The sequence below is a fragment of the Hyla sarda genome, chromosome 9 (genome assembly GCF_029499605.1).
Source record: "Hyla sarda isolate aHylSar1 chromosome 9, aHylSar1.hap1, whole genome shotgun sequence".
NCBI lineage: Eukaryota > Metazoa > Chordata > Amphibia > Anura > Hylidae > Hyla > Hyla sarda.
In genome coordinates this window covers 87,890,017-87,918,002 of record NC_079197.1, presented here as the reverse complement: position 1 = coordinate 87,918,002, position 27,986 = coordinate 87,890,017, and the positions used below count along the sequence as shown (strand labels likewise).

The following is a 27,986-nucleotide window of genomic DNA, read 5'->3' as shown; positions in this document are numbered from 1 at the left end:
GGGTTAAAGAAGTGGAACTGAGATTTGTTGTGCAGAATTTCTGAGGTGGAGGGGAGACCAACTCTACTCTGAACCCGTTCTTTATGGAATTGAAAATGAACTGGTTCTTCGTTAAACTCTCCCACTGATGGTAGAATAGAGTTATTCTCCCTCCCACCGGAGACAAGTCACTGTTTTTTGTCGTTGGGTTGGGTTGTTAGGGTTCAGCAAGAAGTCTCGTGCTTTACCTCCTTTAGCGTAGCTCCATCTGCCCGACTTCCCTTTGCCTTTATATTCCCTCTGTTTATTCTTATAGGGACGAAAATTCCGCTTTGGTTTTGCAGGTTTGTCTTCATGCATTTTCTTCTTGTTGTCTGCTGCCTGCTGTAAGATGTTATCTAACACAGATCCAAAAACAAGTTCACCTTCAAAGGGAATGGAACATAGTTTAGTTTTTGAAACTGAGTCCCCTTGCCAATTTTTGACCCACAGAGCTCTTCTGGCCGAGTTAGATAATGCTGCTGACTTAGCCGACATCCTCACAGATTCTGCTGAGACATCTATCAAAAAAGCAGTAGCAAGTTTTAGCATAGACATGGAAGAAAGCAATTGATCTCTGGGAGTTTTATTTTCGATATGGCTTTCCAATTGACCTAGCCATAAATATAAAGATCTTGCTACACTTGTGGCTGCAATGTTGGGGGTTAATAAGGCAGAAGAGGCATCCCAATTCTTCTTCAGAATCCCCTCCATTTTCCTATCTAATGGTTCCCTCAATTGTGAGGAATCCTCAAAGGGCAGAGTTGTCTTCTTCATAACCTTAGCCACTTGTATATATATTTTAGGAGCTTCACTCCATAACATAGTTTCTTCACTATTAAATGGGAACCTTGCTCTGAATTCTTTAGCGATCATGAGTTTTTTTTATCAGGGTCCTTCCACTCTTCTAAGATCAGGCTTTTAAGGTTCTCATGAATAGGGAATGTATTCTGTTTTTTGGGTTTTAATCCTGCAAACATTTCATCATGTATAGAAAGTGTAACCTGAGGATCTTCTATATTCATGGTACTTTTTACTGCATTTAAAAGGGTATCAGTATCTTCTACAGAAAAATAATATCTTTTATCTTCTAATTTTTTGGAAGTAGAAGGAAAATCTTCCTCTGAGTCCAAATTAGAAGAAGGAATATCTGCTTCAGAATCAGAATCTGAGTCCATCAGAACAGATGGCTTGGATTTTTTAGCAGGAGGATCATGGTGAGATGGCGTAGGCAGAGCAGCTGCCGCAGAGGCCTGGACCTGTTGTTTAATTAATGATCTTAATTCGTCCATAAAGGGCGGAGTTTCTTACTGAACAATCCTGGCCTTACAGGAATTATATAGAGTTTTCATATGGCCTTCAGGTAACCTTTCATTACATATGGCACATTTCTTAGGCTTGGCCTTAGAGGGTTTTTCGGGGACTCCTTGTCTCCCTAAGAGAGGAGAGAAGGGAACTCATCAATAAACAGAAAGAAAAAAAACCCTTTAAATAAGTAAGTGAAACCCCAAAGGGCCAGATACTTACTGGGCTAATAGACTTCCCCAGCTCCACAGTCTCAGAGCGGTTAGAAGCAGCCTCCATACTGACCAGAAGACAAAGAAAGAAAGGAGGTCTTACCTTAAATAGCCCAGCTGTGTTTCAAATTTGGCGCCATTCTGCGCCCGGCGTATAAATCCACCTCCCCGGCAAGTTTCATTTATTTCTACGGGGGAGGGGGGACTTCCGGTCCTCCGCTATCCCAGCCCCTCGCGCGCGACGCACATAATACGACGTCACACGCCGGTACCCGAACAGCCTCGGACCCGGAAGAAAGACCAGGGGAAACACACACGTGCGCCCGCCGCATAAACTCACCGAGCGCCGCGGCGGGGAACTCTGGGGTCCAGGATGCCGGCCTACAACAGACCCGCGACCCGGAGCAGTATGGAGAGGGGGAGACCCAGCGGACGCCGACCTCAACCGCCTGGATAGGCCCAGCCTGATCCCGACACCAGCCCCAGGACCAAGAGGTAAAACCTCCATGCTTCCCAAAGGAACAGGAAACACTGAGGGTTTGTCCGGGGAGGGGCTTTTTAACCTCTTTGTGCTTCCTGTTCCTTTAGGATCAATGGGGGGGGCAATCTCATGTGTGGTGCTGATGTGATGATTAAGTGAAAATATGCAGGCTCTGTCGCACTATTGTGGACCTATTGTGGCTTATAACTTTTGGACCATAAGGCTGCCTGCTCTAGGGAAAAACTGAGGGCTGAATGTTAGGAATTTGGGAAAAATAGTAATTTGCTCTCCCATGCCTTACACTCAAGACTTTAACATACTTTCATTTTTTGTATGACAGCTCTGACAGGTCGTAAGGGCTATACTATACTACCAAGGACACAGTAGCTCTATTTAAATACTACATAATTCTATACTCTATTAGAGGTTAATATGCTGATCTACCCGTGTCTTAGCTAAAAGAGAAGATCAGGCACTATATGTCCTCTCATCTCATCCTTTGCCTCCCTCAAAAGGCGATAGATACGCTGGTAAAATACATTAACAAGGAGGAGTTTTTTGTCAGGCATCAAGGCGGCCATCCTAGGTATGACCCCTGGGCCTAATGGTTTCTCGGTCAAATTCTAAAAGCTTCTCTCACCGTATATGTATCTTCATCCAAACTGATCGTACATATGGCACTATATAAATATTTTACTCTATATTTTTATATATCTAAATTATACTAGTGTATTTCCCAATCTAACACAAGGGCTATGTGGTTCAGACCGGGTTTTATCATTATTATAATTAAATCCCTATTTTTTTAACTTCTATTGTCTTTACAATATGTTGCATATTAATAACTATCACTGTCATTTCATCTCCATATTTAAATAACCACAACTACATAACCTTACCTAGGCATTTATTGTATATTTGAAACATTGTGGTAAAGCCCCTTTTAGCTACACAAATGAGTCAAAATTACAAAGGCCAGAGCTAAAACAAAGATACATGTGGACAGAGTGCAAAGTTAAAGGGGTATTCCGCCCCTAGACATCTTATCCCCTATCCAAAGGCTGGGACCCCCGTGATCTCTGCTGCGGCACCGCAGTCATCCAGTGCACGGAGCGAACTTGACTCCGTGTCTGATGACTAGCGATGCAGCGCTGACGTCACGGCCACGCTCCCCTTGTGATGTCACGCCCTCCCTCTTAATGCAAGTCTATGGGAGGGGGCATGACGGCTGCCACGCATCATGTCCCCAAAGGATAGGGAATAAGATGTCTAGGGGCGGAGTACCCTGGTGGATAGTACCAAGAGAACCCGGCTGTTCTGTGATAGATACACTGTATGAATACTCTGCCTCAGACAACCCCTCCTTTCTTTCTGGAAGGAGTCAGATCCAATTAACTGGGACCAAAAATACACATTATTTTAACCCCACAGGTATTCTCTGCACTTACAAGTTACTTCAAACACTTCACCACTAAAGCGCTGAATAGGTCTGGGAGTTTAAACTGACAGACATTTTAGCATTGAATTCATTGCAATTTAATGGTAAAAAAAACAATGTCCATATTTTGAGACATAAAACAGACATTTTACGTCTCAAAACACATGCCAAAATAGATGTGCATATAGCCTAGACCAGCGGTCTTCAACCTGCGGACCTCCAGATCTTGCAAAACTACAACTCCCAGCATGCACGGACAGCCGTTGGCTGTCCGTGCATGCTGGGAGTTGTAGTTTTGCAACATCTGGAGGTCCGCAGGTTGAAGACCGCTGGCCTAGACAGTAAGACTGGATTCTCAAAAGCATAAAACGCATTGTGGCTGCAGATACTGGCCTGATCGTGGGTTCAATGACCCTAACTGACAGCACCATAGATCACTATGGGATTTTATATGTTAAAGTAAGTAAGTAAGTAAGTAAGCTCTCATGAATACCAATCACAATCCACACTGAGCACATGAATAAAGATGCATCTATTTATGCTTGTGCTTTTCTTAAAGCCCTATAGAAAATGTTTTTAGTCCCTACTTTACCCCTGTCTGCGTTTTCTTTTCAGCAGATGCTCTTTCACAGATATTTCCCAGAATTTGGACTTTTTAATCCTGAAGATTCTTGATGTCTATGATTATCTGGTGTTACCTTCTAAAAGTGTATGACCAGATGTAGCAAAAGAAGAGGGACAGAGGCAAAAAGAAATAAAACATAAAAAGGACAACACTTGACAAAATAATACTTTCCAAAAGTTTTTTTTTATGTTACACACACAGTTCAGATAGTGATTAAACATTCAGCTATCTTTATAGAACAGACATAAAACATTATGACTTGCATTGAGGGGGCGTGACCGTGATTGATGGGGCGTGGTCGAACCCCACAGCGCGAAAACAGCGTTCGGAACGTTTACTTCTGAACGCCGGCCAGTGGAGTACCCCTTTAAAAGGCACTCGAGAACTCATAGAAGTCCGAACTGTTCATAATGGTACTGAAACATTAACATAATAAACATTACATTGCATCCTGAAGTGCAAACATTTCCTTTTTCCAAGGTATCGGAACGAATAACTGATCTTTGATGAACATATCAACATGTACAGTCATGCACTGGTCAATCGCTTTGTGGGACAAGTGTCAACATTAGAGATGAGCGAATTTACAGTAAATTCGATTTGTCACGAACTTCTCGGCTCGGCAGTTGATGACTTTTCCTGCATAAATTAGTTCAGCTTTCAGGTGCTCAGGTGGCTGGAAAAGGTGGATACAGTCCTAGAAGAGAGTCTCCAGCCACCGGAACACCTGAAAGCTGAACTCATTTATGCAGGATAAAGTCAGCAACTGCCGAGCCGAGAAGTTCGTGATGAATCGAATCACAGTAACTTCGCTCATCTCTAATGGAGAATTAGTAGAATGCAAGGTTTTAAGGATTTACCCATAATGCTTATTAAAACATCATGGAGAGACAGGTCCGTCTGGTTTACTGTATTTAAAGAACATACAAACCTCCTTTTAGGCTGTGTGACTTCTCTAATGCTAATCCTTGTGTTAACAGATCTGAAGACCCCTATGTACTGATAAGTAGGTACGTATAAAACTTACCTCGAGGGTCTGGGTAGGTTACTTATCATCCTTAACTACAGTACAAGCCACAATGTAATATTAAGGTATTTTTTATGAGCCTGTTATATACAATGTCAGGTTCTTCTGATATAGAAAATCATATCAGAACTTTTTCCACCTTTATTGTGACCTATAATGTTAACAACTCAATTGCAAAACAAACTAAAATCTTTGATAGGGGAAAAATCTAAATAAATAACACACTATAACCTAAGTGCATAAGTGTACACACCCACGTATAAAAGCCATGGTGTGCAGAGAGCTTCCAAAGCATCACAGGGTTCTCATTGTTTAAAGATTTCAAATATTGCCAAAGGAAGATGTGTCATGCTAACTGACTCCTACACTAAAAGACCGATTACTGTAATAAAATCAAAAGGTGCTTCAACAACGTATAAGTTTAAGGGTGTGATCACTTAGTAAACCAGATTGTAGTGTGTGCATTTTTTCTTTCCCCCTTAACCCCTTAAGGACTCAGGGTTTTTCCGTTTTTGCACTTTCGTTTTTTCCTCCTTACCTTTTAAAAATCATAACCCTTTCAATTTTCCACCTAAAAATCCATATTATGGCTTATTTTTTGCGTTGCCAATTCTACTTTGCAGTGACATTAGTCATTTTACCCAAAAATGCACGGCGAAACGGAAAAAAAAATCATTGTGCGACAAAATCGAAGAAAAAACGCCATTTTGTAACTTTTGGGGGCTTCCGTTTCTACGCAGTGCATATTTCGGTAAACATGACACCTTATCATTATTCTGTAGGTCCATACGGTTAAAATGATACCCTACTTATATAGGTTTGATTTTGTCGCACTTCTGGAAAAAATCATAACTACATGCAGGAAAATGTATACGTTTAAAAATGTCATCTTCTGACCCCTATAACTTTTTTACTTTTCCACGTACAGGGCGGTATGAGGACTCATTTTTTGCGCCGTGATCTGAAGTTTTTATCATTATGATTTTTGTTTTGATCGGACTTTTTGATCACTTTTTATAAATTTTTTAATGGTATAAAAAGTGACCAAAATACGCTTTTGTGGACTTTGGAATTTTTTTGCACGTACACCATTGACCGTGCGGTTTAATTAATGATATATGTTTATAGTTCGGACATTTACGCACGCGGCGATACCACATATGTTTATTTTTTTTTTTTTAATACTGTTATTTTTTTTTATGGGAAAAGGGGGGTGATTCAAACTTTTATTAGGGAAGGGGTTAAATGACCTTTATTAACACTTTTTTTTTACTTTTTTTGCAGTGTTATAGGTCCCATAGGGACCTATAACACTGCACACACTGATCTCTCATCCTGATCACAGGCGTGTATTAACATACGATTGATCAGTGTTATCGGCGCTTGACTGCTCCTGCCTGGATCTCAGGCACGGAGCAGTCATTCGACTATCGGACACCGAGGAGGCAGGTAAGGGCCCTCCCGGATTTTCTGACAGCTGTTCAGGACGCAGCGGGACACCGCGGCGGTCCCGAACAGCCCCACTGAGCAGCCGGGTCACTTTCACTTTCGCTTTAGAAGCGGCGGTCAGCTTTGACCGCCGCTTCTAAAGGGTTAATACCGCACATCGCCGCGATCGCCGTTAACCGACGTGGCGCGATCCCGCTTCATATCGCGGGAGCCGGCGCAGGACGTAAATATACGTCCTGCGTCATTGAGGGGTTAAAGGGGTACTCCGCTGCTAGACATGTTATCCCCTACCCAAAGGGGCACCCCAGTCATCCGGTGCACGGAGCCAACTCAGCTCCGTGCCAGATGACTGGGGAACACAGCCACCACGCCTCCTCCATTCACGTCTATGGGAGGAGGGGTGTGGTCTGTGTACAAGCCATCACGCCCCCTCACATAGACATGCATGAAGGGGGCGTGGTGTGACGTCACAATCATGGAAGCCCCAGGCTTCCGTGACCATAACGCCGCAGCGCCAGTCTGGAGATCATGGGGGGGTCCCCGTGGCCAGACTCCCTGAGATCAGACATGTTATTCCCTATCCTTTGGATAGGCAATAACATGTCTAAGGGCGGATTATCCCTTTAAACATTTGCTTGTTTTGCAAATTAATTATTCACGTCATAGGTCACAATAAAGGTAGAAAAAGTTCTGACATAATTTATCTTTGTCTCATTCTTTAAAGGGGTATTCCAGGCCCAAACTTTTTTTTTTATATATCAACTGGCTCCGGAAAGTTAAACAGATTTGTAAATTACTTCTATTAAAAAATCTTAATGTTTCCAATAGTTATTAGCTTCTGAAGTTGAGTTGTTATTTCTGTCTAACTGCTCTCTGATGACTCACGTCCCGGGAGCTGTGCAGTTCCTATGGGGACATTCTCCCATCATGCACAGCTCCCGGGACGTGACATCCTCATTGAGCAGTTAGACAGAAAACTTCAGAAGCTAATAACTACTGGAAGGATTAAGATTTTTTAATAGAAGTAATTTACAAATCTGTTTAACTTTCTGGAGCCAGATGATATATATATATATATATATATATATATATATATAAAAAAAGGTTTTGCCTGGAATACCCCTTTAATATCATTAGAACCTGGGATTTTAAAGGGGTGTGTAGACTTTTTCTATCCACTGTACCTCCAAAGTAAGGCTTAAACTAAAGAGGAACAAAGCCATAGATAACTATTGACAGCTAATCCTCCACACCTGTGCTTCCCAACCAGGGTGCCTCCAGCTGTTGCAAAACTACAACTCCCAGCATGCCCGGACAGCCAACGGCTGTCCGAGCATGCTGGGAGATGCAGTTTTGCAACAACTAGAGGCACCCTGGTTGGGAAGCACTGCTCTACAATTAATATACATGCTTGGCCAAGAGGAGTCCAATCTGACACAATTTATCTCTTGTGAGAAAGAAACATCAGGCATGTTGAAATCAAACAACCCCAATTATTATTTGGGAGACCCCCATATACATTGGATAGCCGGCTGATCTAGCATAATATGTGCACAACCACATTGAGGACAAATTGTCATCTACTTCACAGGATATTTTATTTTTGCATTCTTCTAGATTAAGGCCAGCTTCAGACAAGCTTAATGCAAATGTTTTTTATGACCTTATTATGAAAGCCTGTCCTGGTCCGTCCATTGGTCTGATGACCTGTACTAAACGTGTCATGGATTCCTGTCATTCGTGCATGCATGCATACTGCACTTGTCTAAAACCAGGCTATACTCATACCTGTGTTGGAGGTGCAGATATATTTTAGAGAAAAGCTAAAGCTGCATTTTTTTATTGCATCAATGTCTATATTGTGGTTTGTGTTATTAAGGCCAACTATAATGCAAATGTAAACAGAGCCTAACAGACATTTTTCTCATTAAAACAATAAAAAAAAGTCTGTCCTGGTCTGTGTTCACACACAGCTATTGGATTTGCTGTGTGTGAACAGTTTTATGTTTTCTGGTCAGGGAATAGTTCATGTCTCTGGCTTTTTCAGCCTCAGCCTCTGTTAGCCAATAATGTGTGTCTATTTATAGTCAACCCAGTCTAGTCTCAGTGCTGGTGATTGACTTAATTTCACCCTGACTTGCTAACATGCTGGCTATGCTGCTAATGGAGGCTTGGTGAAACACTTTGTTTGAGCTTTTAATCTACTATCTCTGTTTTAGCATGCACTTTGTATTTTCTGGTTTTAGCCATGTTAGGTGGCATGCTCTTAGTAGATTTTAAGCTGTGTTTGTTTAGTCGGTTTCAGGATTTGTCCTTTCAGCTATGTGTCTGTTCACACTGAACACACAAACTGGACACTCCACTCCAGTATAGGAGTAGCCATTAATAAGAAATCCAAATAGACTACTGGCCAGCGACACACTCACCAGTGTGGACAGGATGCTGGCCCAGTAGGAAAACAGAAATATAAAACAAAGAAGTTCACATAAATGGATAAAAGAGAAAACAGTGTGAACAGAAACATAGCAGAAAGGATAAAAGAAATCCTAAAACCGACTAAACAAACACAGCTTAAAATTCACTAATAGCATGCCACCTAACATGGCTAAAACCAGAAAATACAAAGTGCATGCTAAAATAGAGATAGTAGATTAAAAGCTCAAACAAAGAGTTTTTCACCCAAAGCCTCCATTAGCATGTCAGAATGAAATTAAGTCACACCAAGAGCTCCCAGCATGATAACAAGACAGGATGAAATTAAGTCAATCACCAGCACTGAGACTAGGCTGGGGTGACTATAAATAGACACACCCTAAAGCCTATTGGCTAACAGAGGCTGAGGCATTTTACCCACATCGGAGATACCCAGTCCAACCAGCAAAAACCTATTTGCAACTGCTGGAACCCCCCAGTTTTGGGACCACTACATGACCTAGGAGCACGCATTCTTACACGATGACGCAGCTCCGCTATCCTCCCAGTGCATTCACCGCTCACCTGCACTCGCCTTATCCACCGTCCAGATGCAGATCTGTGCCAGACCATCCAAGTGCAGCCTCCCCCCGATGCATTACATCAGCTCCACGGTACACAGGTTCTACGGCAATTACCAACTCCTGGTATCCAGATCCCGAACCAGCGCAGAAAGACCCTAGGCTTTTCCACTAGGCCAGCTGCCGAGCTGTGCCAGCCCGGGAAGGAGAAGAACCCCACTGAACATTGGAGCGCATTAGGAGAAGCGGTGAGCGGTGCTATGCACCAATAACTTTTACTTTGATACATCTGCTACAATAGCTTTCATTTGGATATATCTGCTACAATATCTGCTACAAATAACTGTTATCAAAGTTTCAACTAACTCAGTGGAGGATTTCTATTATATACTGTGTAGCACCTTGAACTTCAATGATACTTCCTCGGACATAATTCATTGAACTGTATCCTTTCATTCATTGAACTGTAATTCATTGAATTGAACATTGATTTATTCATTCATTCAAGCTGCTAATATTTGGGACTGCGTATCTCACATCAGTATTTGTTATTAATTGCATATATTCATTTTTATGTTTTTATTTTTAATTACTTTTTAATATTATAATAAGGGTGCGGTTTGTGCAAGGACCCTGAACAGCCGCACACTCAATAATTATAAATAAAATTGATATCATTATTACCATTATCACTTAGCCTGTACCAATTATTATTCTATCATACTTTATACATAGGATTATACATAGTAAGTAACATTAATCTTTAACATCAATTTTATCACTCCATTCTAATACTCTAATTTCAGCCATCTTATACAGAACACTATCACATGTGTATCTAGAGGTCTGTATTTCCATGTATTATCTCCAGATTATATTTTGACACGTAGGGTTAACGTGTAACATACAGTACCTGATACACATTCTTTTCCTATTAGTGTGAGCCCCCCACCTCCAATTTATTTTTAATTTACAAATCTGTTTAACTTTCTGGCACTAGTTGATTTAAAAAAACAAAAATAGGTTTTCCACCGGAGTACCCCTTTAATATGGACACGTTTATGCCCTTATTACAGCTGCAAGTCCTGGATTGACAGTTGTCAGGTCAGTTCATCAGATCAAAGGTTGAGTAGGTGTTTTTGGGCTTAACACAGATGAAACAATTTACCTGTTTTAGGCTGATATGATCGCACCCTTGAGGCTAGTCGCTCAGCTTAATAGCAAATACACTAATCACAGATACGACATAAAACAATGTTTATCCCCTTAACCTTTGAAGCTCTCTGCTTATAAGGAAAATAGTCATACCAAATAAATTATATATTGATTCACAAATACAATATGTCTACATCATATATGCATCATATAGTTGACGTGTTTTTACTTTTAGAAGACATTAGAGGGCTTCAAAGTTCAGCAGCAATTTTCCAATTTTTCAAAATCTGAATTTTTCAGGGACCAGTTCAGTTTTGAAGTGGATTTGAGGGGCCATCATATTAGAAATACCCCATAAATGACCCCATTATAAAAACTACACCCCCAAAGTATTCAAAATGACATTCAGAAAGTGTGTTAACCCTTTAGGTGTTTCACAGGAATAGCAGCAAAGTGAAGGAGAAAATTCAAAATCTTCGTTTTTTACACTGGCATGTTCTTGTAGACCCAATTTTTTAATTTTTACAAGGGGCAAAAGGAGAGAAAGCCCCCTAAAATTTGTAACCAAATTTCTCTCAAATAAGGAAATACCTCATATGTGGATGTCAAGTGTTCTGTGGGTGCACTAGAGGGCTCAGAAGGGAAGGAGCGACAATGGGATTTTGGAGAGTGAGTTTTTGTGAAATGGTTTTTGGGGGGCATGTCACATTTAAGAAGCCCCTATGGTGTCAGAACAGCAAAAAAAAACTACACCCCTCAGGGAATGTAACAAAGGGTCCAGTGAGCCTTAACAGGTGTTTGACGACTTTTTGTTAAAGTCGGATGTGTAAATGATTTTTCTTTTCACTAAAATGCATTTTTTCCCCCAAATTTTACATTTTTACAAGGTGTAATAGGAGAAAATGCCCCTCAAAATTTGCAACCCCATCTTTTCAGAGTATGGAAATACCCCATGTGTGGACGTCAAGTGCACTGTGGGCGCACTATAATGCTCAGAAGTGAAGCAGTCACATTTGGCTTTTGGAAAGCAAATTTTGCTGAAATAGTTTTTGGGGGGCATGTTACATTTAGGAAGCCCCTATGGTGGCAGAATAGCAAAAAAAAAAAAAAAAAAAAAAACACATGGCATTTTATTTTGGAAACTACACACCACAAGGAATGTAACAAGTGGCACAGGAATCCTTAACACCCCACAGGTGTTTGACGACTTTTCGTAAAATTGATGTGTAAATTACATTTTTTTTTTACTAAAATATTAGGGGGGATTTGGGGGGCTTTTTTCCTATTACCCCTTTTGGGATTTGGGATAACACCAGCATTTTTATGAAAAAATTTAAACATTTAATTTTCATGTCCAACTTTAACAAAAATTCTTCAAACACCTGTGGGGTGTTAAGGCTAATTATACCCCTTGTTACGCTCAATGAGGTGTGTCAAAATGGGGTGTTTTTTATTTGTTTTTTTTTGTGTTTATGTCAGAACCACTGTGACGATCAGCCACCCCTGTGCAAATCATCTCAAATGTACATGGCGCTTTCACTCCTGAGCCTTGTTGTGCACCCGCAGAGCATTTTACGTCCACATATGGGGTATTTCCATATGCAGGAGAATTTGTGTTACAAATGTTGGGGGTCTTTTTTTTCCTTTTACCTCTTGTAAAAATGAAAAGTATGGGGCAACACCAGCATGTTAGTGTAAAAATAAATTTTTTTTTTTACAATAACATGCTGGAGTAGACCCCAGCTTTACCTTTTCATAAGGGGTAAAAGGAGAAAAAGCCCCCAAAACGTGTTAGGCAATTTCTCCTGAGTACGGAAATACCCCATATGTGGCACTAAACTGTTGCCTTAAAATACGACAGGGCTCCGAAGTGAGAGTGTGCCATGAGCATTTGAGGCCTAAATTAGGGATTTGCACAGGGAATGACCTGGATGCAAGAATTACCCTACAGCAGTGTTTCCCAAACAGGGTGCCTCCAGCTGTTGCAAAACTCCCAGCATGTCTGGACAGTCAATGGCTGTCCGGCAATACTGGGAGTTGTTGTTTTGCAACAGCTGGAAGCTCTGTTTTGGAAACACTGCCATACCAGACATTTTCCCTTTAATTGGGGGGAAGGGAGGGGGGGGTAACTGTGTAGGGGTATATATATGTAGTGTTTTAGCCTTTATTTTGTGTAGGTGTAGTGTAGTGTAGCAAGTTTCCCGCTGGGAGTTTGAGCTGCAGCGGAAAATTTGCTGCATCTCATACTTGCAGCGAGAAACTCACTGTAAACCCCCGCCCGTGTGAATGTACCCTGTACATTCACATGGAGGGGGGGGGGCAAAACTCTTGCTGTTGCAAGACTACAACTCCAAGCATGCTTTAGGCTGTCCGTGCATGCTGGGGGTTGTAGTTATACAACAGCTGGCGGCACACTGGTTGCAAAACACAGAGTTTGTTACTTAACTCAGTGTTTCGCAACCAGTGTGCCTCCAGCTGTTGCAAAACTACAACTCCCAGCATGCACGGACAGCCGAAGGGTATGCTGGGACTTAGTTAAGCAACAGATAGAGGCATACTACTAACACTTCCAGCATGCCCTTTGGCTGCCCATGCATGCTGGAGGTTGTAGTTATGCAATAACTGGAGGCACACTGGTTGCAAAACACAGTTTGTTACTAAACTAAGTGTTTTGCAACCAGTGTGCCTCCAGCTGTTGCAAAACTACAACTCTCTGTATGTACGGTCTATCAGTGCATGCTGGGAGTTTTCGTTTGCAACAGCTGGAGGCACACCGGTTGCGAAACACTGAGTTAGGTAACAAACTCAGTGTTTTGCAACAAGTGTGCCTTCAGCTGTTGCAAAACTACAACTCTCAGCATGCCCTTACAGCCGAAGGGCATGCTGGGACTTGTAGTTATGCAACAGCTAGAGGCACACTACTGCAACTCCCAGCATGCCCTTTGGTAGTTTGTGCCTGCTGGGGGTTGTAGTTATGCAATTGCTGGAGGCACACTTTTTCATAGAAAAAATGTGCCATCAGCTGTCGCATAATTACTACCCCCAACATGCACAAACTACCAAAGAGCATGCTGGGAGTTGTAGGTGTGCCTTCTGCTGTTGCATAACAACAACTCCCAGCGTGCCCTTTTGTGCATGCTGGGAGTTGTTGCTAAGCAACAGAGGGAGGCACAGCCTTACCTCCTGCTGCTGAAGTGGGGGCCCCCACTTCAGGTACATACTCCCGGCACCCACTCTTGCCCTCTGGAGTAGGGGCAGAGTGGGTGCCGTTAGGGTCACCCCCACAGCAGGCGTCCTGAATTTTGCGGCTGGTAACGGACAACGAATATGGACGATTGTGAGGTGGCACCAGTGCCACCTTACTCCTGCTGCTAAAGGGTGATAGTTGTTGTGTCGGACGGCAAAAATCTTAGTTTTTCACTTTAAGCTAATTAAGTGCTGGCACTCTGACGTCATCGCCGCCGGCCGCAGCGCCGCCCGGCTCATCAATATTCCTCCCGGCTCCCCGCCTCCCTCTCTTCTCCCCGCTCTGTAATGACGAGGGAGATCAGCCAGCACCGCTGGTTAGAGCGGGGGAGCAAGCTGACAGTTTTCCTTTAAGTACAAGGACGTCAGGGTGTACCTGTACGCCCTGTGTCCTTAACGAGTTAAAGGGAAACTGACATCAGTATCACCCACGCTAACCTGTTGGTACAGGCTTGTAGTAAGAGTGACACAGATATTGGCCTTGCTCCGTGGGTCCCGTATTTCGGTGTATGCTAGTGACCCAGGTTAGTGCATGCGGGGTGTTCCCAAACCGCAAATGCAACCGGACGTCCAGCCTGTTGCCTCCTCCATCTGGCCCACATTATGAATATCCCTCCTTCTGCCTCCTTTCGGTAATTACTGCGCATGTGCTGCTTACAGGGTACACACAGAAGCAGTGTATGGCACTGCTTCATAGCCGCAACCATCTTTGACTGTGTAAGTAAGGTGTACCCTGGAAGCGGCACATGTGCAGTATTTGCCCAAAGAAGGCAGAAGGCGCAATATGAATATGTATAAGGACAGAGGAAGAAGCAGGCTAGACGTCACGGGTCCTAAGCATATACTGAAAAACAGGCATTGCGGACCAACAGAGCAATGGAGTGAAGAAAGGTTCAGACCATTTTCATCAGTGTCTGTAGAAGCCTGTACCAACAGGTAAGTGTGGGTAATACTGATGACAGATTCGCTTTAACAGCTGAACATTCTAGCTTCATGGAATATACCTCAAAATGAAGTTATTTCAATTAAGTTGAGGAACAAATTATGGGATCACCTTGCAATTCATATATTTTAAAACAAATCCTGGCACGAATGCTAATGCAAATTAGTCTGTAGTTAAAAGGTAAAGGGTTAAACTACCTTACATTGCTTTTATACATGCAGTTTTGGTGCAGTTTTTTTTTATGTACAAGTCAAAGTCAATGCCAGGAATGGATTGTAGAAGTTTGCTTAAATATCATCGGTTTAAAGATGTAAATCCAACACGCAGCATGAGAAAAGATAAAGAAATGCTTGGGCCAGCGCTTCGCATACAAGTTACTATTTAAAGGCCATTAAAAATCCAAATAAAACATGGCAAAATCAAATGACAATTCAAGAAATGAAGGAAATACACAGCAGAAATGCATTTGATGGTTTAATAATATTTTATTAATTTTAAAGTTATTAAAATAAACAGTAATGAGTTTAACACGTTAAAATATTTTTCTGATATTGCAATAAAGAATACAAGTTTACAGTAAACAGTTATTGTTAAAATAAAAAGCTTAAAAAAATGTTTACAAAAGGAAAGAAAAAAATAAATGACAAACAGGGAAAAAAAGATGGTTGGGGGTCAGGTGTTAAAGGATTTTTTTTTTGGGGGGATGAATAGTCAGTTTCAATGCATTGTAAAAATGTCAGGGATGAGCGGAAAGTTTATCAAGAAAGCCAATCTATGTGAATTTGTCTGTGGTATTATCAAACCATTTGCTCTCAATGACATTATGAGAATAGAAGATCAAAAGTCCCATTAGGCTCTAGTTGGGGAAGTTGAGGTTTTACACAATCTGGGTATGTAAATCCTAATAGCTTACATAAGCTTTTTTGAAGGCCAATGAGGAGTTTGGTGACATGGATAGCAAAGGAAGTTCTGGAGTATTCTTCACTAAACATAAATAATTTGTACTATAATGGCAGAAAATGTCATCACATCTTTCTTTTAATATAGGACATGGCTACCAAATAGCCATCAAGGTTTCCTTGTTAGAATGACACCTCCAACACCTATGGGATACCTCCGAGTATATACGATGCAAAATGCCTGGTGCCCTAAATCATCAAGATCTTATAGTTTGTTTCTTAGAATCTACATGACAAAGATTTTGTGAGTGAAAATTAAAGAATTAATCCATTTAGGTATTTGGAAAAACTTGAATTCATTTTCCCAATCCCTGACCAGATAGTCTCAAATTTGGTTAAAGGTGATCGAATTCTTGTATAGACAACCTGTTGATGCGATAAAACTTTGTAATTGGTTATAGGTGTACTCAGCCTCCCCCATACAAGAAACAGCATGAATATGAGTAAGGGTCTATAAGATCCGAAAGATGTCAGAGTTGGAGTGTGTTTCTCCTGCGTCTTTTACAAGGTGAATTGTTCATTTGCATATCATATCTGAGTTTTTAATTAACTTCTGATCAGGTTTTATTTTTCATGTAGTGCTGGCCCAAGCATCTCTTTATATGGTATCGGAGGGCTGTCATGCACCACAAATTCCCAGGTGACCTGAAAAACTCCCTTTTTTTTATGTGATGAAAGATGTTTGTTGTTCCCAGTCACCTGTGTGTAGAATTTGGTGCAAGCATAAACATAATGGAAAGGTTACAAAAGGAAACTTACACTAGAACAAATAGGACACCAAGGCATCAAAGTAGAACACTCAAAGCCGTGAAAATAGAAAATGCCCATGTTATTGAAGATGATCTGGTTGTTCCCAACTATTTCTCTAAGATTCTCTATGAGTAGAGTGACCCAATGTGTGTGTGTCTTTTAGCTCACATGCAAGTAGAATAGAAGACAGCCCAGGACAAGACCACTGCACGTCACCATCCAGAACCAATACGGAATAATAGCAACAAAGAGTTCAAGTAACAAGCTGAAGACTCCATAGTTGTGCAAAAAATCTGTAGTCTCTGTATAGGTTACCCAATGTGCGACATTTTGGCTATATCTTTACACTTTATCAAGCATAGTCCAAATGGTGAATATATGTGTGTGTGTGCGTATATATATATATATATATATATATATATATATATATATATATGCAGATAAGGTCAGGCTGCTCACCACTCTCGCGTTAGCTGCACTATCTCGTGCTGCGGACACCGGTACCGCTCCCGGCTTAGTAGAACTCTCACAGAAAAGAAAACGTCCGGCACTCGAGAAGATGCAGGTAAAACTTGTCAATGGCTTTATTCACACGCTTAGGCAGGACACAATCTGACGCGTTTCGCACACTCAGGTGCTTAATCGTAGATCTACGATTAAGCACCTGAGTGTGCGAAACGCGTCAGATTGTGTCCTGCCTAAGCGTGTGAATAAAGCCATTGACAAGTTTTACCTGCATCTTCTCGAGTGCCGGACGTTTTCTTTTCTGTGAGATATATATATATATATATATATATATATATATATATATATATATAAATGTATATAGATAGGCACTATGGGGGATTTATCATTGCCTTTGCACAATTACAAAATAGACAACTTTGGCAAAAGTGACTGTGAAATGCAGTGCTTCCTCTTCTTGACTTTGCAGTGGATAAGATTTATTAACTGCGTCTTTTTTAAAAAGGCGCAAAAATATTGCACAAACGTTAAAAACAAATGCAAATTCATACCACCTCTGGCTTAAAAGAAAAACATCCTACAGCACATTCTGAGGTGATTTTTCATTTGTGAAAAATGTATCAAAGTCTGTGCACTGCTTTGATAAATTTGGTGCACAGAAGCCAAAATCACAGCAAAAAATAAAAAATAAAAAAGAAGGCTGTGAAGTGACTGCACACTACATACATATTGATAAATCTCCCCCTATGTTCACCATTTTAACTATGCTTGATAATAGCAAATGATATACAGTGGGGGAAAGTATTTAGTCAGCCACCAATCGTGCAAGTACTCCCATTTAAAAAGATGAGAGAAGCCTGTAATTTTCATCATAGGAATACCTCAATTATGAGAGACAGAATGGGGTGAAAGAATACAGGAAATCACATTGTAGGATTTCTAATGAATTAATTGGTTAAATCCTCAGGAAAATAAGTATTTGGTCACCTAAAAGCAAGCAAGATTTCTGGCTCCCACAGACCTGCAACTTCTTATTTAAGAGTCTCCTCTGTCCTCCACTCATTACCTGTATTAATGGCACCTGTTTGAACTTGTTATCAGTATAAAAGACACCTGTCCACAACCTCAAACATTCACACTCCAAACTCCACTACAGCCAAGACTAAAGAGCTGTCGAAGGACACCAGAAACAAAAATTGTAGACCTGCATCAGGCTGGGAAGACTGAATCTACAATAAGCAAGCAGTTTGGTGTGAAGAAATCAACTGTGGGAGCAATTATTAGAAAATGAAATACATACAAGACCACTGATAATCTTCCTTGATTTGGGGCTCCACACAAGATCTCACCCAGTGGTGTCAAAATTATCACAAGAACAGTGAGCAAAAATCCCAGGGGGGACCTAGTGAATGACCTGCAGAGAGCTGGGACCAAAGTAACAAAGACTACATCGGTAACCCACTACGACGCCAGGGACTCAAATCATGCTGTGCCAAACATGTCCCCCTGCTTAAGCCAGTACATGTCTGGGCCCGCCTGAAGTTTGCTAGAGAGCATTTGGATGATCCAGAAGAGGATTGGGAGAATGTCATATGATCAGATGGAACTAAAGCAGAGCTTTTTGGTAAAAACTCAACTTGTCGTGTTCGGAGGAGAAAGAATGCTGAGTTGCATCCAAAGAAGACCATACCTACTGTGAAGCATGGGGTGGAAACATCATGCTTTGGGGCTGTTTTTCTACAAAGGGACCAGGACGACAACTGATGCGTGTAAAGGAAAGAATTAATGGGGCCATGTGTCATGAGATTTTGAGTGAAAACCTCCTTCCATCAGCAAGGGCATTGAAGATGAAACGTGGCTGGGTCTTTCAGCATGACAATGATCCCAAATACACCGCCCGGGCAAAGAAGGAGTGGCTTCATAAGAAGCATTTCAAGGTCCTGGAGTGGCCTAGCCAGTCTCCAGACCTCAACCCCATAGAAAACCTTTGGAGGGAGTTGAAAGTCCATGTTACCCAGCAACAGCCCCAAAACATCACTGCTCTAGAGGAGATCTGCATGAATGGAATGGGCCAAAATACCAGCAACAGTGTGTGAAAACCTTGTGAAGACTTCCAGAAAACATTTTACCTCTGTCATTGCCAACAAAGGGTATATAACAAAGCATTGAGATGAACTTTTGTTATTGACCAAATACTTGTTTTACACCATAATTTGCAAATAAATTCTTTAAAAATAAGACAATGTGATTTTATGGATTTTGTTTTTCTCATAATGTCTCTCATAGTTGAGGTATTCCTATGATGAAATTTACAGGCCTTTCTCATCTTATTAAGTGGGAGAACTTACACAATTGGTGGCTGACTAAATACTTTTTTCCCCACTGTAGCTGAAACGTTGCACATTGGGTAACCAAAAAAAAGGTTGTGTCCTTATGTTGTTACAGAAAAACAGTTTTCTGTCATTTCTGTGATTTGTGCATTTGCTATAAAGTAAAAAAAGGTATGCAAAACCTTGTACATACCAGCCATCTAAAGCTTACAACAATTGTGCTGTTTATAGTAAATAGTATAAATGTTATGTTTCATTGCCAGATTTGTGATCACTGAACCTTTTGGAAAAAATATACAAATCTTTAATTGCTTTTTATTCCATTTTTTTGGGGATGTGATGTGACAAAAAAATAAAAAATAAAACAGTTCTGGCATTTAGTATTATTTTTTACTTACACCATTCACTGAGTGGGATCAATGTTATATTTTCATACTAGGGACAATGCACCACATGTTGATACCAAATACGTTTTTATATTTTGGCATCAAAGATCACTCTGTGCTGGCTATAAGAGGCAGCCCTGAGCTGCTGAAAGATGGCAGAAATCGCTGGGTTTGGGGAAAGTCCCGAATCCTCATGGGTTGTTCAAGGAATGCACAGGAATAGAAAAACATAACTACCGCCTTCCAAAAAACAGTGCTACACCTGTTTTCAGGTTGAACGTGGTATGGAATCGTAGCCCATTTACTGTAATATCAGAAACAACCCTGGACAGGTAAGGTGCTGGATTTGGAAGAAAGCAGCCATGTTTTTCTAATCCTGGAAACGCCTTTAAAGGGGTACTCCACTGGGCCAGCGTTCGGAAGTAAATGTTCCGAACGCTGTTTTCACACTGCGGGGGCAGCCATGCTCCTCGTGACATCACGGCCACGCCCACGCTGGCCAGTAGAGTACCCTTTTAATGCTTCTTACCTGCAAAGACAAAGCACTGGTCACCTGAGATTATGGTGCCCAATGCAAAAACTAATGGCTATAGAGAGTAAGGAGCAGGCAATTGATTTTTCTACTCTCAGCATTATCTAAGTTTCTTTTTCTTTTGAATGATTTTACAAAACCACTAAATTGTTGACAGCAGAGGACCAGTGGTGGTTTATAGAAATGTATATATAGACTAGAAATGCTACATTTCAGCTGTACAAACCTTGTTTAAGTATCTTATATCGCCAAAATATAACAATTCTGGCATACTAACTGGTTTATCTAAACGAACACTGGTCCTTGTATTCTGTTTCCGACCTTTCCTTTCCTTTTTTTTTTTTTTTTTTTTTAATCTATTTTAGGAATGAGTGAAACAGATTAAGCAGATCTGACAGGTATAAATGAAATCCCTAACTAGAAGGGTTAAATATGTAGCCTTATGGCTATAATACAGATTGCAAAATAACCCTAAAAGGTTTATTTGTTTCTTTATTAATTTCTTAGAGGGATGGAGTATTGTTGGTTCTAAAGTATCAGAGTATTGTCATATAGAATCACTTGTTAAGCAATTCAAAAATGTAATAGAGTGGGTTCATGTCATTGCACTTTGGTACTTTTGTACTTTTTGGCCCAATAGACAAAGTTAGACAAAAAGGATAGCTATGACATGTCACACAACTTTAGAAGGAATGTGTTTTCTTTCAATGACAGCTAAGTTCTCCACATTTTTATTTTATCAATATTGAAAATCTATTCCACATACATAACATTTTGGAATAGTGTGTATACAGTTCCATTCATATGCTGTATAGGTATTTTGCCTATTCTGTGTTCAGGTTGTGGAATTTCCTAATATTTAGGCTCAGATGCCTCCAAACTGCATGACAGAATGAGATACTACAGGTGTTAACTTCCATTTGTTTCATAATGGATCAATATGGTCTTGGATTAGACTGCTTGTGGAAAGTTACCAACTATTGAATAAACCCTCTAAAAGATTAAAAGCACAGACTTGGTGTTTGGGCCAAGCAACACAACCAATATGATACTACGACAATGTTTCACTACAACAAATGTTCAGCAGAATTCAATTACTTTCGACAGGAAGCTGCTTAACAGCCTGCGCAGGATATTTAGGTAAGAACAGAGCGCGTGTTAACTTTTACCTGCAGTTTGCTCCTGCAGCAACACAATTTCCAATATTAAAATAATCAACAATGTATATGATCAATCTTAAGTTGGCCATGGACATCAGATAAGTATAACTATTAAAGTGTACCTGTCATTAACAAAAACTTTTTATATAATGGAGATAATACTATTATATGTCTAGTTGTAATATACATTGGTTAAAAAACGTGTATATTTTTGTCCCTGCAGTTATTGTCTGTGTGTCTCTATGAGGAGTCCAAATACATGAAGTGAGGGTGGACAAGCAATGCTCTGTGCAGTGAGAACAAGCAGAGCTCTGTACACTGAGGACAAACGGGGCTCTGTGCACTGAGGACAAGCAGGGCTCTGTACACTGAGGACAAGCCGGGCTCTGTACACTGAGGACAAGCCGGGCTCTGTACACTGAGGACAAGCAGGGCTCTGTACACTGAGGACAAGCAGGGCTCTGTACAATGAGGACAAGCAGGGCTCTGTACACTGAGGACAAGCAGGGCTCTGTACACTGAGGACAAGCAGGGCTCTGTACACTGAGGACAAGCAGGGCTCTGTACACTGAGGTCAAGCAGGGCTCTGTGCACTGAGGACACGCAGGGCTCTGTGCACTGAGGACACGCAGGGCTCTGTACACTGAGGACAAGCAGGGCTCTGTGCACTGAGGACAAGCAGGGCTCTGTGCACTGAGGACAAGCAGGGCTCTGTGCACTGAGGACAAGCAGGGCTCTGTGCACTGAGGACAAGCAGGGCTCTGTGCACTGAGGACACGCAGGGCTCTGCGCACTGAGGACACGCAGGGCTCTGCGCACTGAGGACACGCAGGGCTCTGCGCACTGAGGACAAGCAGGGCTCTGTGCACTGAGGACAAGCATGGCTCTGTACACTGAGGACAAGCAGGACTCTGTACACTGAGGACAAGCAGGGCTCTGCACTGAGGACACGCAGGGCTCTGTTCACTGAGGACAAGCAGAGCAGGACTATGTGGACTGAGGACAAGCTGGACTCCTCAGAGAGACACACATGCAATAGCTGTAGGGACAGCATTTTTTCAACCAAGAATATACACATTTTTTAACCAATGTATATTACAAATATACATATAATGGTAATATATATATATACACACACCCACACACATTATATAAAATTTTTAGTTTTGACAGGTACACTTTAAGTATTAACTATTAAAGTGTACCTACCTGTAATTAACAAAAACTTTTTATATAATGTAGATAACACCATTATATGTATATTTGTAATATATATTGGTAAAAAAATATGTATATTTTTGTCCCTGCAGTTAGTGCCTGTGTGTCTCTATGAGGAGTCCAAATACAGGAATGCAGTGAGGGCAAGCAGGGCTCTGTGCGGGGAGGCTCTGTGGCATGCTATGGGCTCACATATGAAGATGATTGACAAGCCAGTATCCTGCACAGAGCCCTGCTTGTCCTGCCCTCACTTCTTGTATTTGGACTCCTCACAAACATGCGTTAGCTGCAGAGACAGCATTTTTTCACCCAAAAATATACACATTTTTTAACCAATCTATATTACAAATATACATACAATGATATTATCTACATTATATAAAAAGTTTTCGTTGACGGCAGGTACACTTTAAGATAACTATTACAGCCCATATCAGTCATGTTTGTTTCTTTGTGAAAATGATCAATAACATACAGATTTATGGTTTGATTGCTGGTTGTTTGTCTGTAGTTCCTAACCTGGTTTTCTGGTTGCAGTTGGCATTACTTAAATGTCAGCGGCAATTTACATTCTGAATTGCTAACACTGTTAGATAGATGTTAGGACACATGGTACCGGTCTGTGCTTTCATATAGTTTTAATTCTCTGGTGCCAAGTGTTAAATAGGTGTTCCCAAGCCCCTGAAGTGCTGAAATCTGAAACGCCTCCTCACTCCCATTTCCTTCCCTATCCCTGCTTGACTGACAGTAACCTGGAAGCCAAGCCATGGCAGTCAATTAAGCTAGGACAAGGATGGGAGAGGGCTCAATTTGTTTTTTTCACCATCAACACTTCAGGGGCTTGGGAACTCTTTGACACTCTGCACCAGAGAATGCCTTTTTTCTATGTTATAGAAGCACGGGCAGATATATTAAAGGTTCCATGTCTCTTTGTACTAAAAGCTAACAATGTCAGCAGTTTGGAACGTGAATTGAAGCTGAGAGATTACCTTTTACTGTGAATGGTTGTAAATATTTATACTACCATAAAAAGAACACTTATAGAAATGATATGCTGGGCTTGGGAAAGTCTTCTCTGATAGAGTACTCTGTTCCTCAAGGACCCCCTCCTACTGGCCATGTCCTTACTGTAAGGCTATGTTCACACGGCAGAATTTCTGCACTGAATTCTGCACAAAATTTATAGCCAATTCACTTGAAATGCCTGCAGCGGAAATTTTTGTGTGGGACAGCGGAATCCCATTGAAGTGCATTGGCTATAAATTTATGCATAATTTTCATGAAAAATTCCATGGAGAAATTGTGTCATGTGAACATAGCCTAAAAGACAAGTCATATCATCCTAGTCAGTACATCAGGAAATGTAGAAGGCATTCCTTCTATAGGATATCCTAAAATCATGACTTACTGAGGGAACTTGGCTTATTTAGGAAACATGGCTCTATGACATCACATCTAAATTTCCATTGGTCTAGACAAAATATGCTTAAAAAAAATTAGAAACTATAAATCATAACTAAAAATAATAAAAAAAAAACAAACACACTGACATCTACATTTACATGCTGAATATATAGTTTCATGTCTGTCAGCTACTGTTCTTTGTGTAAGTACCGGGTTGAACATACATAAGCACTTTCCATATAAATTCTTACAATACAAAAGTCTAAAAAAGGGTTTTGGCATTCATGTTGTAATGTTTCAGGCTCTCACGTAAATATGTTTATAGCCAGTGTGCCAAAACTGGAACCATTTAGAAGAAAGCTCCTGGTTTTCCTCTGATCGGCCCAACGAAGCTCTGGCATAAACATATGGTTCTCCCTGACTTTTCATACAGATGGTGGATGGTGATTTACAGTCTTATAGTCTAAGCATCTTTGTATCTGTTTAGGATGCATCCAAGAGCTAAAATCACACACAAACCAATTCCAAAAGACCACATTTAGATTTGTCTTTTTTTCTACCAACCTTTACAGCAGTGCTTTAAAACAATATCACCTATGCATAGAGAGGTTAGCATTGTACAAGAATAAATTATTTAGTTGACAGTATAGAAAGGAAAAATAAAGAGGTTTTGGTATCATACAGATTGATAGCCTGTGCGACTTTTTCGTCGTCCAATTAAGTAGGAGATAAAGACAAGTATTATGAGAAAGACAAGCACAGCCCCCACCACGACTGGAATAAGAAAGCTCAGATCAGAGTCAGCAAAGCATTCTTCAGCTGTTGGGAAAAAGAGAGGAAAATGTGAGAAGCAGTTTACAGGTCTGCACTTGCAGAATTTGGACAAATCTCAGGTCCACATTCACTTCCTATTTTGGCATATTAATATATATATATTTTTTAATAAGACTTTTAGGAGTTGTGCCGGTTCAGTTGCTCGAACTAATAGCTAAGTTTATTGGCATGTCCCTTTGAAAAAAATAAAAAAAAATAAAAACTTGGCATATTTTAGTATACAAACTGTCCCAGATTCTCCAGGAAGAAAAAAAGCACAATATATGGACTAAACTAACATGGTGGTAAAACCCCTTTGAAGGGAATCTACATCAGCCCACCTACATTTTAACCCTGATAACAATGGAAAGGTCATAAAACACAAAATTATTGTGGGGCAGCCCAAAACATTTTGTTCGCCTTGTTATTAATATAACCAAGTAGACTTGCATGGGACTTTCACCAATCTGTATCCTGATGACTGAAGATTCGCACAAGTCATGAGCTCGGAAGATGCAGTGAAATTTAAACACATTCTGCTGCCAGAGATCGGATGTATGCTCTAATGGGTACTTCTTATAGGAGCTAAGGGATATGGCATCTACATGAAGGAGGACTAGATTTATCACATGTTCATTGTCTACAGAAAGGATGAATTGTGTAACACCGCATCTGTAGACTTTCCTTAATCATGTCAGTCATAAAATGTCAAGTATGCATGTAAAACAACAAGGAGTTTAAAAGAAATGGAGAGGATTGGGTTATCATGGAAAAAAGGAAAATGCGACGGTAATAAGTCTTCTACTATTGCCCATTTGTGTAGGTTTTGCCTTTACCTGGGTCAATACTAGTTTAAAGAAGTGCTCCAACAAAACTAACTCGCCAACTTTATTTTAGCAGTGTTAGTTCAATCACAGCTCATGTGCATCCATACATTTTGTATCCTTTCCTTATAGAAGCTGTGTCATGTGACCCCTTGTCTGACCAAAAGTCCAAATCTTACTCTCTGGTGTAGTCTACTCTGTAAAAAGTCATCCCTGTAAACTATAGGATTGGCTTTTATAACTCATCTTTCCTGGCAACTTTCCTTTGAAACCATGTTTCTTCCTGTTCTCCATGTATTAAGTGCTGCTGAAGAGATTGTATCTGCTCTAAGCGACAAAGTGCAGCGATTGTAAGGACTTACCTACTCTAACAGCAGAGTTCAAAAATTCTCCTGACTTACTCTGTAGATTCTACTGGCAGTGTATCATATGAGATGCAGCAATACACTGCTCTCTCCTGCTGGTAAAGGGGTACTCCACTGCCCCAGCATTTGGAACATTGTGTTCCTAACACTGGGTGCGGGCTGTGGAGTCATGGCCATGCCCCCTCTATGCAAGTCTATGACCACCACAGCCCCCACCCAGAATTCGGGACACAATGTTCCGAATGCTGGGGCAGTGGAGTACCCCTTTAAGAACAGACAGAGAGAAACCTCTCAGAGAAAAAAGGCTGAAGATGCACCTATTAGGAATGCTTTGCACTGTGAGTATGGGGACAGAAGTCCTATGTCACTGGTCTAGCTTTTGTAGCCTTTAGATAAGTCTAAGGAGCAGGTACAGTGATGAGACTCTGCTCCCTCTGTCTTAAGAGCCACTGGTACCAAGGGTAGATGTGGGCTGCATTAGGAGAATATAGAAGAGATACAAGTAAGGCTGGGTTCACACTGCGTTTTTCAACTACGGTTCTCGCATACGTTTTCTATCAAAAACCGTATGGGGGAAAAAGTAAACCTTATGCGTTTTTAAACAGTATACTGTTTTTAAAAGTGCATACAATTCCGTCAATTTAAAAAAAAAAAAAAACATACGTTTTTGAAAATTTTGTCCATTTTTAATGGGAGGGGTCTTGGGTGGGGACTTTAGGATTCAAATGCGCATGTGCAAAGTAAATACATATACGTTTTTCCCGTATGGATCCGTATACATGTGCGTTTCCCATTGACGTCCATGTTAAAAAAAAACGTATGCGGTTGCAGTACGGTTTTTAAACCGGAGACAAAATCGTGGTCAACCACGGTTTTGACTCCGGTTTAGAAACCGTACTGCAACCGCATACGTTTTTTTTTTTTTTTTTTTTTAACATGGACGTCAATGGGAAACGCACATGTATACGGATCCATACGGGAAAAACGTATACGTATTTACTTTGCACATGCGCATTTGAATCCTAAAGTCCCCACCCAAGTCCCCTCCCATTAAAAATGGACAACATTTTCAAAAACGTATGGGTTTTTTCTATAAAAACGGACGGAACAGTATACTGTTTAAAAACGCATACAGTTTACTTTTTTCCATACTGTTCCACCCATTTTTTCCCCATACGGTTTTTGATAGAAAACTTATGCGGGAACCGTAGTTGAAAAACGTAGTGTGAACCCAGCCTAAGCTACATCCACGCTACGGAATTTCATGAACTAAACTCTGGTGCAGCAGCCTTCCATTATTTAATAGGATTCTGCTGTACCATTTACAAGGCAGAACTTCTGAACTCTAGATCCACCAGAAAAATGCATGTGTTTGTTCATTTAATGGATCCACTTGAAAATGCACTGCAGTCTATGGAGAGGGCACAAGTCCGAGCAGATATTCCATAGTGTGAATGTAGCCCAAGGAATCAAGGTGGCAGACAAACCATAAGCTGCAAAATTAACTTAGGCTTTTTTTTTTTTACACCGCTGTTGTGCCCCATCCAAAAATGGACGGTCATCTTTCCCCCCCCCCCCCTTTAACAGCCCTTATCAGGACAGGGCACAATGGGTCCCGAAGGATCCCATTGACTATAAGGCAGTCCGTCAGGCGCCGTTGTTTCTTAGCAGGAGTTGCGGGAGAAAAGGACGGTAAATGCAGTAATTTTTCCTCCCTCCATTTTCCCCTCATTTGTTTTACATCCGCTGACTGCCGGGTTACAACGGCAGTGCGAAAGAAGCCTCTAATAGGTATACACAAAAGCTTTCGCATTATTCTTCAATAGCCTGTATGCTGCAAAGAGGCAAAAAAAATTGCTTCAAGTGTTAAAAAATAAAAAAAATAATA

General features: G+C 40.9%; 1 protein-coding gene across 1 annotated transcript in view; it reads right to left on the bottom strand.

The window, feature by feature from the left end:
• Positions 1-17,385: 17,385 nt before the first annotated feature.
• Positions 17,386-27,986, bottom strand: part of LAMP2 (lysosomal associated membrane protein 2) — a 53,326-nt gene continuing 42,725 nt past the window's right edge. The window contains exon 9 of the mRNA XM_056540034.1: positions 17,386-24,915. Within this exon, the coding sequence (XP_056396009.1) occupies positions 24,773-24,915 (143 nt within the window). The 3' untranslated portion in view covers positions 17,386-24,772. The remainder of the gene's footprint in view (positions 24,916-27,986) is intronic.